Genomic DNA, 16155 nt, shown 5'->3' with positions numbered 1-16155 from the left:
TAATAATAATAAACCACATTGGTTCAGAAACAACAGCGGCTGGCACCCAGTCTTTATGCTATCACTGGCTGTTTGAATTGCTGTTTTCAATAAGTCCAACTGCAGCAGCCAATTCTCCTGGGATGAGTCAGAACATTGCACAGCTGGCTGCAGCATCGCAACTGAATCACTGCAGCATTTATCTTGTGAACAAGATTGGTTTCTTTAGCAACGTAATAATGAAGTGGAAGAAATCATATTTTAAACTACTAACTCTGTGTTCTCTAAACGTTGCTTCGGCTGCCTTATCAGTCTTTGGAAAATAATAACAATACATTCTTAACATTACCTAAATCTATAAAGAGACTTGCTACTAATAGTACATCCATATAAGACAACAGTACCGGTACTAATAACTTCATAAAGCTAGTTATTAGTAATCGTTGTCTTGGATTTGACATTTGCCATTCTTTCTGACTAGTTAGCCAATATCAGCCCCCTACAAAATGTTGATATGTTTTTTTATCAGCACACTGCTCTAGTAACTTGACATGTTAATACTAAAAGGAAAATATGTCGAGTAGACCAATGTTTCATGCAATGCCCTTTGGTATTTATGATGATCAAAGGCTTGAAGTCATGGATTGTTCAATTCTGTTGCACAACATAGCTCCATAATGTGTCTGTGCTATTTATTAATCATTCCTCATAATTCTTGTGAATGAACTGTGGATAATTAAAGACTAGTAGTTTTTTTATTTGTTTGTTTGTTTGTTTTTGGAATTTCCCAATCTGCCTACTGAGGTCCATTAACTAAGATCAGTATATCGCTCATCCTTCACCCACAAGTTTCTCAGGGAGTGTGCTGAGAAACTTGCACGTGGGAACTGAGGGTCTGGTTTGCAACTGACCTAACAATACTGCTGTGAGCCCACTGTACAAAATACAAGTTAGTACTTTAGCACATCCCAGCATGGCATTTCAAAATCCAGGTGTAGCTTTAAAACTCCCCCAAGAACTGTACAGCTGATTAGAAAAATTTAACAGGGACTAAAACACTAGCGAATCTTGGGTAATACTTTACATTAAATGTCTCTAATCACTGTGTATTTACATAGTAGTTACTTATTAAATGCATGCGTACTTACACATTATTAAAATGTTATTATGCATAGTTAGAATGTACTTAACATGTACATTTTTTTGTACGATATATGTAAGTAAGCAATTGTATCAGAAAAGGGTTAGGGTTAGGTTTATAGTTAGGGTTAGGTTTAGAGTTAAGGTTAGGGTTATGGATAGGGTTAGGGTTAGAGTTAGGACTAAGGTTATATCATGCAAAAAATGTAAACATTAAGTACACTTTAACTATACATAATAGCTATGCGTAAGTACACATGTATTTACTAAGTAACCACTATGCAACTGCACAGTAATTAGAGACACTTTTTACCAAATACTTTATGCATGTATGTGTGTGTGTGTGTGTGTGTGTGTGTGTGTGTGTGCGCGCGCATGTCTAAGTATGATATGATGCAACAACAAACATGTATTATAGTTCATGTCCTGTCAAGGCATTATATTGACAGAGTTGTACACTGTCTCCATTCCATAAGCCACAGCACATACACAGTTTGCTAGACAGGACAGCTGTATGCAGAACCCATCAAAAGTCTTAAAATAGAGAAGCAATCTGAGAGCATTGGAAATATGCACAGAGGGTTTGAGGACACTTACAGTAGCCTGCTGCTTCTCGGCCTTCTCTGCAGCTTCATTAAGCTGCTTCTGCAAGGCTTCCTGGAGGGACTTCATCTCCTCCCTGATTGGAACAGAAGAAAGGCAGTTAAACAGCAATGTCAATACTCTGCACAACACCCACTGTTTCATTTATATTCAAGGCTTTTGGCCCATAAGCAGTGTTATCAAGGATCTGTTATTAATTTCTCAAGATACTTCCACACAATACAACATGGGAATCAATGCAGTTTAGCATCAGCACAGCTCACATCATGAATCCAAAGAACTTTTTTTTTTTAAAGTTGTATTCTTTAGGGTTCTTCATTTTCAATTTTCAATTTTCAGGGCAATAAATCCATAATAAATCATTCACCTTTTGTAAAGTTTTTAGCTGACATGGGATTCTCTGCCTGTACCATCAGCCCAGTGCACAACTAAAAGTACACATGTATTTATTAAGTAACTACTATATAAATGCACGGCTATAAGTGGGAGTCCCCAGACTGGGAAGCGATGAGCCTTCACTGATGTCTATCTATATTGAGCTGCTGATCGGATAAGCATCTGATCTTCCAGCTGTGGTGGATGTTATAAATACACAGATAAGTTTATGCGATTTGAGCTAAGGTTAAAGTGAGTTCCCTGCCAGAACCACCGTTTTGCTTAATTTCCCGGAAGAATATTTGATCCAACTGAACTATAATCGTCACTGGGGAGTAAAACATCTATTATAATAATGATACTAGTTTTAATTGGGTTGTTTGTTTTTATGGTAAAAAACCGAACAACGTGGGTGTTCTTTACACCAGATACAGGGCACAAGAAAACAGGATACTGCACAGACAGCTTTTAAACTCTTTACATCTACCCAAGTATTCTAAGACACATAATGGCGAACCCAATAGAACCCAATAGAACTGTCAGCCTGAGCCCAGAGGCTGTCCTCCAGAGGCCTGTTGCAGGACATAGCCAAGTGCTTTCTGGACAGAGTACTATCATCACATGGCTGGCACACAACTGGCAAATTAACCATAAAGAAAAATAGTGAAACACACTGTAAATAATAATATATTTATTCATGAATTGTATTGTATTATATTCCCATGATGCATCGTACAGTGCAGACAGGATATCAGGAAGGGAGCTGGAATGAATCCCTTTCACAAGCAAAGGAAAGATAAAAAAAGTTATTTGATGATGACAGACAAGGAGATGATAACATGGAGCAACTGAATGAATGGAAGGCAGGTTATACATTATTTATTTATGTGTTTATTTATTTTTTTACATTTAAAATGTTTTTTACCTTTGCTTCTGGCTCAAAGCCAGAATTCGCTGTACATCTTTCTTTGCCACCGCTTCATCATTTTTCAGTGACTGTGATAAACAAAACAAAAACATGGTGTCCATTACCCACTTGGCAAAGTGCGTTTATCGTTTGAACAAACATTCAAAACACTGACAGATTGCATGAAAGGAACTTAGGTCAACACAATGAAACAGAAATAGTACAGATGAATGCAGTCCAAGAATGCTGTGTCATTTGAATTCTATCAGACCGGTTTTCACGCCTTGTCACCTTGGACTAAGAACATGGCTTTATCCAGTGCTGCCTGTGTCTTTGTGTGGAAGTGAGTGCTGTCCTGCAACACAGTGCCAGTACTAAGACACCCCAATAAGGAATATCCAAGTATAAGGTGTTGGGGGGGGGGGGGGGGGGGGGGCGTTCAAGCATTACCATGTGTCACATAATCAAGTGATTAATTGATTATAATAAGAGAAACTGACATGGTGCTACTGGTTGCTCTCGGACACTACCAGTCCAGCACCCAGAGGCATTATGGGAGCCAGAGACTGTAAAAGTGATTAAATCCAAGAGCAAGCATAATTCACATTATTACAAATTCAGAGCAATTATCCAGAACCCAGAGGACACCCATAGGAGGCGATGAATTGGATTTCGTAAGAACATTGCAGGTGAAATCAAAGACAATCGAAAGTGGCCCAAGAACTAAGCCGTTGATTACAGGAAATAGAAAATGCTGTCGGAGAAAATATGCCAGTCTACCTGCTGACCAGCACAGTTATTTGATATTGATACATGCGGAGTACTGGGTTTTAAAGAGCTGTCAAATTTAAAGGGTAGATAAGGACCTTTTCATTTTATTGTGTTACATGTTCCCATGTGTTGCCTCAACTATTTATGTAAGGTGTGTGTATTGTTTTAATTTTTTTTTTTTTACATTTCGACCTGTACCCGCATGGACCTCTCAGAAATACATTTCCCATCATCCTCCTGCTCACATATGTAACTGAGATGGATTTACCAGTGATCAGGAGGATGATAGGAAATGTAGTTCTGAGAGGTCCATGCATGTACCCTTTAAGACCTGTTTGGAAAATTTGCTGACTACAGGTATAGCTACTTTAAAATAAATAAATAAATAACGTTATTCTATAGATTTCAGTATTGTTAGAACTGATGATCCGTACCCTGTAAAATATTTTCCTTAGGTAGAGCCTGTGCTGAGTTGCGTTTTGCCAAAAATGCTGAATAATTCAAGTGTAAGTGTGTGTGTGTGTGTGTGTGTGTGTGTGTGTGTGTTTGGACTTTTAGTTCACCTTATGGAATAGTAAACATATCCAATTAATCAACAATCAATCAGCAGAGAGCAGAGGAGTAATATATCAAATTTAGTTCGCAAAAGGGCACTGGATAGTTTCTCCAGATGAAGCAATTAAGTCTTAAAGATTCATTCTCAGAATACTGAAACAAGAGAGGTACATATGGTTTAAGATTATACATGTAATTGCTTTGATTCTAGCTGGCTATATCGGGCTATACTTTCAAAGCGTTTCCTCTATTCTTAAGTACACTCCTATTTTTTGCAAAGGAGAAATAAATCATGTTAAGGTTAGAAAATTAGAAACGAAACACATTGAGAGTGCCGATGAGAACTTAAAATTCATTGCTTAGTTTTGTAAAAATTAACAGGCATTTTAGCTCTTGCAAAATACTTGAGTTCATTAAAGGCTGGCCCAGTGACTCATTCAACACAAAGTACAGTTTTGTTTGTGCAACCATCAAGCAGCAAGTGACTAGTCATCATGTTCAAATGTGCACACAACCCAGTAGCTGAGTTCAGAGCTGCACTCAGTCTGCAGCTCAAAGAGCGCAAACACAATATCCCATCAATATAACGCTTGTCAGTATGATAACAATCTTTCATTAACACAGTATAATAAAAAGACTAAAGATATAACCTGCAGGTTCCCTTTAATCCCATCCAGCTCCTTTGATGTTTTCGAAAGCTGTCGCAGGATTCCACTTCTTTCCATGAACACTTCTTTCAGCTTCTTTTCCAGACCCTCATAGCCCTGTCTAACACAGAAACGATAAGAGAATGCACACATTAATCCATGGATGTCCCCGCTTTCCAGAATCCATGGATTTGATGCACAGCATTCATCTCTGCAAGGAGAATTACCAGCAGGAGAGAGATCGCCTGTGTGGTATTAAAACGTGCTGGGGTATAGGAATGGTAATTATGGCCCAGGGGCTGAGCGATACAGAGCAAACTGATATCTTCATTCTATTTTCTGTCTAATGATTCCCACGTTTTTACAAACTGCAGGTATTTTTCAATCATGATTGGTGGTTATGGAAACACAACGATTGTAAAACTCAGAAGACGGTAGCTTGGCACCTTCTATTGAGACTCCTGGAACTGAGATGAGGGACTCTGATGCACCTCTAGTTCACATCCTAGACTGTCACGTTACAGAAACTGAAAGGAAGTGTAAAAACCACAGTGAACGTAGAATGGGTGGCGCAGGAGCTGAGATACACCATGAAATGTTTCCCTGCTAAACTGGAGGCGACATTATTTTTAAACTCTTATAAGCTTCAAAAAGAAGGTACCATTTCAGACAATCATTTCTACTGAGGAGTGTCAAGGGAGTCTTGATGCCACATCAAACAATCACAGAAACATCCCGTTCGATTTTAAACTCCCCCCCCCCCAAAAAAGTGATTACGGCGCCATTAATTTAAAAACTCAGGCTGTTTATATTTGCATCAAACATGGCAAAGACTGGGTTGTTGGGTACATGCCCCCCTCCCCAATACAACTCCAGTAATTGCTCTAAAATGCGCCTCACAAATCCTGTCAGGTGTTCTATGTCTGGAGGCTTGATTGCTCTCAGTATGTGAGCCTGGCATTCAAGACCTTCGGCTGCCACTGTCCAAAGTCAAAGTTACTTGCATGTGCATTGTTAAGATTGCGCTGGAGGAAGCAGTGCTTTGTAATGAATCCTGTGAATAGAAGCGTGAGGATATGTGAAGCTTGCTGGAGTGGATGACAGACTGCAGTCTTCCTAGTGCAAGTTTGCATTCTCCAAACCCACAATGATTTCTCTGAAAAAAAAAAACTACGTCTTTGAAAAACTGTTGATTTCTAAAGTGCATTGTAATTAATTCAAGCTGCAGTCTAAAACTGTGAATTGCATAATCAATAACACGTTCATAGATTGTATATAACCATTTATAACAGATCCCTAAAGTAAGGCATCAGCCAAAATCCTAGCAATGCCATGGACAAGATGAGATTGCAGCTGGCTGCTTGGCACAGATGGACATGTGACATTAGACTGTAATCATAAGGACTTCCTGAAAGTAAAAGACTGCGATGCTATGCATTATGGTAAGTGCTGGTGACTTCCTTGCAATGCCACGCACTCATACTCTCAGTAGGTAACATGCTTTTTTTTTTAAAGTGTTAAAAAAACATATTTTACAGAATGAAGCAAATATTGCATGGAAATGGAGTGAGGCATAAAATTGATATCGCTCAAACACTGATACAAAGTTCTGGATGGCCAGACAAGCACTGCAATCAGCATCTTTTAAGGATGGCAGCTTGCTGTCCCCAGCTAACAGCTGAATGAGAAGGGCAGAAACACAGGCCCAGGCATCCCTTGCCACCAAAATGTCAGAACTTAATTGTTTTTATCTTTTCTTAGTTTGTTTTACTGGTGGGCTGGTGAACATTGTAAATTTGAAAATTGCTCTTGTCATACAAATTTATCGCACTGCTACCTGGAGCATGAGTTTCTTTGTTTCTGAAATATTTATGAGGTGCTGTAAAAAAAAATACATAAGGCCATAGCTTTCAAGCTGTTTAAGATTTATATCCGAAAGTCTTGTAAACAAAAGCAAAGCTCTTGGCTTCATGCTCAGTTGAATTTCTTTTGTGACAATCTGCTTGGGGCTTAAGTCATGGGGAACAACTAATTAACATACTTATTCCTAGAAAATTAATTCAAGATATTAACACCTGAAAAACAATTTTATGTAAAGTGATCATAAAATGAGATTTCACAGTGTTGTGGTGGGGCAGTAATATTCACATCCTTCATTTTAATAATCTCTTGCAAGAGGAAGTTGGATACCAAACATTAAATTAATTTGACTAGACTTTATAAATAATGTGTAATGCATGTGTACATGTGTGTTAAACAACACAAGACAATTATTCATAATAACAACTGGCTATAGCATTAGAGTGCTATAAGCATCTATTGTAAAAACATTTAAATTACTTTATAACATGCAGCTAATTATGCAGCAGACTGGGTAAAAGGCAGACGCCAACTACTAAATTGTTTAATTTACTTTAGGAACTGGGCAGCATGCACAGGTTGAACTTATGTGCCAATGTCATGCTTTCCAATTGGAAATCCATGCCATCTGGTCTGTTCTGGTCTTTGGAGACCAGTTAGTAGACTCTGCAGATCAATGACATTTCCAGTAGGACCAAAGCCTTATACACATATACTGACTTCACAGCAGAGTTGACATTAGTTATATTAGGCTGACCCCATTTTGCTGAACTTTTACAAAAAAAAGTTACACCGAAGGAAAGTTTTAGGTTAAGTTCCGCAGTTATGTTCTGCTCAATGGAGGGTAATACACTTTACACATTAACAGAGGCTCTCTCACTGCATTCCATTGATTAACTTGGCTTCCTCGCTGACCTACAGAATAACGCTAACTAATTATAATTGACCCTCATGATTTTTCTCCCAATTGATTTCTGGATTATGTGTTCACCTAGAATTGATTAAAGGTGCAGTACATTCATTTGGCCTTTTATTACATACATATTTTCAGTTTGAAGGACAATCCAAGCTATATTGTTCTTCATTTTCAAGTGTCATTAGATGTTTGAAGGGAAACCTGTGGACTCGATAGGGCTCCACAACCATGTCTAAACTCTAAGTACATCAGATACACCAGGGTAACCCTGAACCTGCCCCCTTTAACGCTGCCCCTAGTGGATATAAGACTAAAAGACTAAGATCAATTATTATACTGTTGTATTGGGACAGTTTAACTGAACCTCAGATTTAAGTTGCTGCAATTATACTACAGCATGTGCACAAAACTGAAAACCGATCCCTGATTCCCGATTTAAGGACTCGGAACAGAAAAAGACACCACTCCTGGTCTTTGTTCCAGCCTGTTTTAAATTGTTTAATTGAACCAATCAAACCTCCATCCAGACCCTGAAGTAATGAATTATATCATTGTACCTGTTAAACTTGGAGTGGAATGACCCTAAAGGAGAGTAATCGGACACCCCAGGATAAAGACATAAAGTATTTGGTAAGCCTGGAATAAATGGAACCAGTCATTGAACCACAATGTACTGTGACACCAGGGACTTCTGTCTGGTGTGAGGGATGGAGCAAAAAACACTGCAATGAAACAACATGACTGCTGGGAATTCAATAGTTATCACATTACCGTGAAAAGGATACAATGTAGTGACAGAGAAGAATCCCAGTCCATCCCCGTTCGTCCAATAATTTGAAAAAAGCGCTCTTCCCATGGTCTTACACCTCAGTGGTCCGCGACAAAGCATTACATCACAGACAGTTAATGAATGAATTTAGCTTGCTTTTTCGGAGCAGCCAGCGAATCAAATAGCACTATATTTAGCCTTCAGTTCAGAGTTCCATCTTACGGTAGGCTGCATGCTGGATCCATGTTATGTGAGTCCTATATTTGCATGATATGTGTAAGTATACAATTGCATCAGAAAAGGGTTAGGGTTAGGATTAGGGTTCTATCATGTAAAACTATGCATAATAACATTGTAACTATGTGTAAGTACACATGTATTTACAAAGTAACTACTTTGCAAATACACAGTAATCGGAGACACTTGTTACCTTTTTGCTTTGCTTATTGAGTTTTAAACATAGCTTGCAGGTGATACAAATAAGGCAGCTACCACTAGCTGCTGGAACCTGACTAATCACTCAGATTTGCTGTATTTAATCTCATCAGATAATAAGGCTACTTCGCCTGTAATTGTGTTGCCAGTCGAGTTTCCAGCAGTACATTTGAATCTCAATGTGTTTATTGTCATGAAATTAATAGGAGGGTGGAGGGTATGAAAGGCCTATTTGGCTGTAATAGTGTGTTGAATTTATACAAATGGAGGTGAAAGACAGGGCTGCTTAGCAATTTTTCAATATGTGGAGGTCATCCGTGACACCAGGCCTGTAATTGTTTGTTCTCTCTGTACATCGATCTGGTCCCCGAATGCAATTTAAATGTCATTTATTAAATCAGCGGATATTTCTGTAATAACCTTTTCATCACAAGGACAGGGATCTGCCATATTGTCAAAACAGTTTCCAGTGATGTGGGCAGCAGTCTAACATAGGCCCTTGATCTTGGGCAACAAGTGGGAGAGACCTCTTTGCTTTTGTTGTTGTCTAATGGAAACCCTTATTTTACATAAGACTTTCACCTGCTGAGAATTAATTTAGCACAATGTTGTTTTTTCTTTCTTTCATCACAAGCTATCGACCATTTCCTTCGTAAATGTGTTTTTTAAATGTTCATTAAAAAGGACGACAGAGTTTACTAATGATGTACAGATGGTGGCAACACAGGGGGCTAGTCAAGTGATTTTTATGAGAAGTTATCTTTCAGAAATACAGGGGTAGTCCCTTATGCAACACACAGTGCTGTGTGATACAACAGATTAATATGCACACTTGCAGATGAGGCTCATTCTTTTGCATTGTGGTTAAGACACTCGCTTGCAGTGTGTTCGACTTCAGCCTCCACCCTGGTACACTTGCGGTCCCAGTATTGCATATCCAAAATAAACAGGAAGAGCAAAAAGCATGTACAACCTTGTGTAATAGGCAGTGTGTGGGCTTAATACATTGTACAATTCAAACAAATCCCATATTGGTTTTCATTGAACTGCACAGCAATCTCCAGAGACAATAAACGGATACATACCTGTGGCAAAGTGGTTATCTGTGTGCAAGTGAAGGTAATGCAGCAGTGATCAAGAAACAGACAGACAATGATAATCCAGCTGCAATGTTGTTTAATGGTTTTTTAATCCAATGGCCTGATGGCAAACAACAGTAAATAATAACAATGTTGATGAAGCAATACAACGGCATGTATTGCTGTGATAGAGAGAGAAAGGATCGATGCTGTAAATCTCCCTCCCGATTACAAAGGGCGCTGTGTAAGGGGGAAGGTACGCTGCCTCCTAGATCTACCACCTCGGTGGTAGGTGGAAACCGGAAGGTGACCATATTAGGAGGGGCGCGTTGCTGCAAGTACTCAGGACGATTCCAGTGCAGTCAGCTGCGGGGCAGCCCTCTATTGGAGAAACCAGGCGACGCGTTGACTGCAGGGAGGAGTTTGCTGGGTACAAAGGGGAAGCAGCTACGTCAAAACCTCCCCTTGCGCTGAGTTAAGAAAGCGATCGGCCGGAGCCGATGTTTGTTTTTTGTGTAATTACGTGTTTTGTGTTTGTGTGTCAACAGAGGAGCAGGAGGACGGGAGGCTGTAGCCAGCGAGCCAGCACTTACCCCAGAGCACGCCCCTCATCGCACAGCACTTCACAGCACAGCGCACGCACCACAAACCCTGGAAAAGAAGAGCACATTTTCGTGCACGGAGGACTGTGGTTATTGGAGTGTGTTTTTGTTGCTTTTGTTTTAGCTGGATGTTGCTGAGTTTTGCCCCATTACCATCGCTGGTACTGGGGCTTATTATTTATTATTATTATTATTATTATTATTATTATTACTTATTTTTCCAAGTGGATTTATTTTATGATCTTTTTGTTTGTTAATTGTTAAAACCTTTTTATTTTTGGGAGAATTCAGTCTGGACATTCACTTTCTACTGCACCACACCATTCACCGTGTCACAATTGCTTATTTATAATCCGGGATTGGCCCCGAAATAATAACAGTCCCGTTTCAGTTCACCCACATGTAACACATATACAAACACAACCTGTAGTGAATATAGTTCTTTAGTGATACAAAGTGTAGTGGTGTTGTCCGGGGTTAGTGCCGGCCTTTGGCAACAGCTCCGGATAATGTTAGCCATCTAAATAACAACAAACAGTATTTAATAACGACAAAACAAAACAAACACTCACGATTATCACAGCACAGTTCTCCTTTTTCAGTTACCAGTTTTTAACCATTGACAAAGGAACAGATCACATCACTTAAACACCGTCAACCATGACCTCTTGGTCAACGAGTGCAGCCGCTCCTCCAATCCGCGGATGCCACGTTGTTTCCCTTCCAGGTCGATGATTTAGTGTACTGTAGTTCCACCCCCTTTCTAGATGGCTGACTTCCGCCTAACCCTGGGAATGAACTGTCGGGCCATCCAGTCCAGGTTACTCTGTTCCCTTTACACAGCGCCCTCGCAGGTCAGGAGGGAGATCTAACACCAAGAATCATTCGATCTCTGTCACAATACCCTACAGTTCTTCTAAGCACTATAATCTATAGCACTGTGTGTTTCCTTTATGTGTGTTTTATGCTTTAGGCTTCCTATCTAAACAGTGCAAGAGATTAGAGTGCTTAGAAGAACTGTAGGGTATTTATACGTTTACTGTGTCTGGATATTTCTGCATGGATTTTAGCCATTACATTTATATATATATATATATATATATATATATATATATATATATATATATATATATATATATGAAAACATGAAAATATTAGATTAGTAAAAAATAAGTGGTCTTCTTAAGCATTCCTTCTATAAAACACACACCTTCCCCTGCTGTGACACATCACACTTCCAATCTAAAAAAATACATTTCAATGCAACACAAACACACCCACGCAGCGACACAAGCTGTATGGAGCTAGCATCCATCTTTGTAGGCAATTTTTCATGCTATGGTGACCAGATCTAAATGACTTGTCAGGAGGGGAAGGTGGCAAATCTAGGACAGCTGCTCTTCTTTCAAATGGATAATCTGTTAGCCAGTCTGATGTTTCATTGTTACAGAGGCTTAACGCTAACCTCTGGGTACTAGACACAGGCCTTTAGCATCTGAAGCTTAGTATCATTGGTTTCAGCTCATCAGGCAGTGAGTGCCCATCGAACCCAGATCACATGCCAACATTCCATCAAGCTGCATTATTTAGAACGCTCCGCTCAGTGATCTTAATGACTCCACAGCTGTTTGGCAAACACACGCAGACTCAAATCTAAATATGAATTCACAATCTTTTGAACAAACGTTTTAGCATTTCATTACTCAACTGTAGCATACTTCTACAAAAATAAAAAAACAGGCCCTCCCAAGACAATGCTAGAGAAGAAAAACAATGTTTTATAAGCGCTGTTACAGATACCTAAATGAAGGGTATATACAACATTAAAAAAGAAGCCTGTTATTAATAATGTTACTACAAATAATATATTTTTATTGAAGGCATTCAGATCTATTCAATTGATTTAAGCAGTAGTGGTTCTAAATACCCCCACCATTTAAATATTAAAGTAGGACCAATGCTTGAACTCGACTTACTTTTAAAGATATAAATACATTTTGGACACTCTCGGTCACTGTGAGAGATGCTGGTTTTCTCAAACCCCCCTTTCAATGATTTTAATGGTGGCTGTATCTGCCTGATGGTTTAAGTGAATGTGCAGGTTTGCCTGTTTGCTTGTTTACCCCCCAACCCACTCATCTGCCTACCCACCAGGTTTTGAGAAGTGAAAAACAATGCCCTCCTGCTAGGTATTAGAGGCTTTGGCAACCTCTGTGAGCCAGCTTCATTATGCAGTTCTGCAGGCATCAAATCCACCATTGATCTACCTCAGTTACAGCAAGTACCCATGTCTAGCTTGTGTAATAGGCAGTGTGTGGGCTTAATACATTGAACAATTTTAACAAATCCTATGTTGGCAATATCCAGAGCCAATAAACAGATACATACCCTACAGTTCTTCTAAGTACTATAATCTGTTGCACTGTTTAGATCTGGAAGCCTAAAGCATAAAAGACACATAAAGTAAACACATTGTGAACTGGTAGAGCCTGCAAGTAGTGTTATAATGACTTCTCCATTAAAAATGACTCAAATAATGTTTTTTTCCACTTATTGCTAATAATGAGATGGCCCTTTTTAACCCAATGTAAGTTACTTTTTAGCAGGTTGTTTTCAAATACAAGTGCTCATGCTAAAATGAAATGCAACCAATTGTTTCTCAGAATGCAAAGCAAAGTGAACACCGATTAAACATGAAGAGCCAAACAAATAAATGCTATCTTTTTTCATGTTTTTCATCTGTCCTTTTGAGTTTCATTTCCTGTGTTTTACAAGCTTCAAGCCTTCTGTTTTGACCACATTTGATTTAAAACCAGTCTGGCCCAGCAGACGAGACACATGACGACATTAAACCTTTACTGCTGCTCAATATGGCAGGGTGGTCTGGAGACATCTGTATGGCTTTTATTAATGTCCTGGCTGTGTTATTTTACTCCTCTAATCAATAGTCCACATGTAAAGCTACAAGGAGATGTCATTTAGATTTGTAACAATTAGATCAACGTGATCTGAATGAACTTGAACCAAGCTGCGCTCTACATTTCAGTATATATTTAGTGTCTTTATCAAGAGTTCTCACAGTACTGTAGTTTGTAGTGTTGGGGTGTTTCTTCATCCAAATAATGGCAACACTTTACATTAAGTGTCTCTAATTACTGTGTATTTACATAGTAATTACTTACATGTACTTATACAAAATTACAATGTTATTATACATAACCCATCCTAAACCTAACTCTTACCCTAACTCTTACCCTAACCCTTTTCTGATACAACTGTGTATTTACATATATCGTGCAAAAGGATTTATAGGGCATTGTAACTATGCATAGTAACATTGTAATTATGTGTAAGTACACATGTGTTTACCAAGTAACTACTATGTAAATACACAGTAATTAGAGGCGCATAATGTAAAATGTTACCAACACATCAATAGTGAAAACAATATTTCATTGTGTAAGTCATTTGTAGAAAAAAAATAGTTTTCCTCTTTGCAGAATTTAAAATATTTTGCTGCACATTTGTGTAGGGGACAATGAAACGTAACATTGACGCTTTGTAAAATGCTCAGGAAACATTTCCAGGAGAAAGCTTTAACTATCTCCTAATCTTAAAGTCAGTATCAGATTGGACAACAAACTACTGTGTCTCTCATCTAGAAAATTGAAATAATATAAGAGACGCTATTCGACGTGTGAGCGAATCAACAACCTGCAAGCACACATTTGTGTAACCTAGCAACTCCAGTAGTGTAGTCAAGCTGGAATTAGCATAATATGCAAGCTAAGTCACAAGAATCGCATTTCCTGGACAAAAGTCTGATTCAGTTATTAGTCCTCTTGATGCAATGAAAAGAGCATTAGGAACTTCTTCAATTACAAACTACTTCTTTAAGAAGGCTAAAAATGCTGACGAATGACTGTATACAACTAAAATGTAAAGTTGTATAATAATCCTTGTTTAAGAAAATCTATATTTTAGTGGTATTCCGGGACTTTCAGACCACACCACTGAGACAGTCTATTGGACACTACAGTGCAGTTATCCCTGTCCATGGTTTTTCTTTATTTTTTGTGTACAAGGATTGTATTAATGATTACGTATAACAGATCCTGAGAGCCTGCAAGGTTGTAAAGCATTTGTGAGAAGAGAGAAATGTTATACAACCCTCCTTGACACAGACAAGTAGGAGAATGAAAACTGGCTTGAGAAACTTTCCATCCTGTAAACATGATTGAATTTAATAGCCCTGTAAAGCTCATTGTGTAAAAGAAACGTGCTGTATTTTCAACAGGCAGCTCAAGTATTCAGGGATTTTGTTTTCAGCTCGCACTGGTATTCCTAGCCATGATAGACTCTGATCTTTCTTGCTCCTTTAATTATGCATGTCCTCCTTTTTCTTGTTTTTCTCTGTTTACACACCTTACTGCAACTGCAATGCCTAACATTCGCGCGGATGCCTTTGCACACACTGTAAAACAGGGCCCATGGGAAACCATTTAGTGTAGCAACTGAGATGAAAATTCTAGTTAAAGAAATGTTCGAAGGATTGTGAGTTCAGTATTTTGGATCCTTTTCTCATCCTTGCAATGCTTTCTATTACCCTCCTTCAAATATCATATTTATAAATACAATAAGTCAGGCACAACTTTTATAAAAGTTTACCACAGTCAATTTACACTGTAATTTTGCAGTTTTCCCATGGTTATACAATGCATTTATCATAGATTTTTAAAATATGCATTACCATACCTCTCTGGGCTTAGCTATGAATTACTGTGCTTTCACTATGCTTTATTTCACTTTGCTATGCTTTAACTATGGATAGCTTTTACAGGGGAAGCATTTATAAAGCTTTTCCCCTCATTTCACTTATAAATCGTAACAGAGTATCACACAACACATGCTTTACTGGTTTTTATGGTAACACTTTACATTAAGTGTGTCTAATTACTGTGTATTTTACATAGAAGTTAATTAGTAAATACATGTGTGCTTACACATAATTACAATGTTATTATGCATAGTTACAATGCACTTAATGTGTAAATCATTTTGCATAATATAACCCTAATCCTAAACCTGACCTTAATCCTATCCATAAACCTAAACCTAACCCCTTTATGATACAACTATGTACTTACATATAGCATGCAAAAAGATGTACACTTTTATATTGTAACTCTGTAGAAAGCCAGTAAAACAGAAAATCCACTTCCCCAGCCTGATTCACGCTTCCCATCCTTCCCTGCATCGCGTCGGGTGGCTGCAGCCACCAGTCTTGACTCCCAGATTCTTGTAATCCATTTTTAACAGATTTTCTTTAAATCTATGATTCTTGCAGTCCCTGCTTTGAACTGACAGCCAGGGTTCAGAAGCCTGGAGAATGTTCTTTTTACAATGCTGCAGCTACAGGCTCTACTTCCCAAAGCCCACCCACCCCAAGTTTAACATGCGGTGCATCAGAGAAAGTCAGTTTCCACCAGATTTACTCAGTACAGAAAACCCCAAACC

General features: G+C 38.5%; 1 protein-coding gene across 4 annotated transcripts in view; it reads right to left on the bottom strand.

Annotated features, from left to right (window-relative positions):
• LOC117434544 (leucine zipper protein 2-like) overlaps positions 1 to 16155 on the bottom strand; it is a 76391-nt gene that overhangs the window by 26990 nt on the left and 33246 nt on the right. For all 4 annotated transcript variants that reach the window (XM_034057102.3, XM_034057101.3, XM_059003167.1 and 1 more), the window contains 3 exons: positions 4981 to 5098; positions 3023 to 3093; positions 1717 to 1798 (listed from right to left, as the gene is read on the bottom strand). In XM_034057102.3, coding sequence (XP_033912993.3) covers positions 1717 to 1798; positions 3023 to 3093; positions 4981 to 5098 — 271 coding nt within the window. The remainder of the gene's footprint in view (positions 1 to 1716; positions 1799 to 3022; positions 3094 to 4980; positions 5099 to 16155) is intronic.

This window comes from Acipenser ruthenus, chromosome 28 (assembly GCF_902713425.1).
Source record: "Acipenser ruthenus chromosome 28, fAciRut3.2 maternal haplotype, whole genome shotgun sequence".
NCBI lineage: Eukaryota > Metazoa > Chordata > Actinopteri > Acipenseriformes > Acipenseridae > Acipenser > Acipenser ruthenus.
This window is presented reverse-complemented; position numbering and strand designations above follow the sequence as displayed.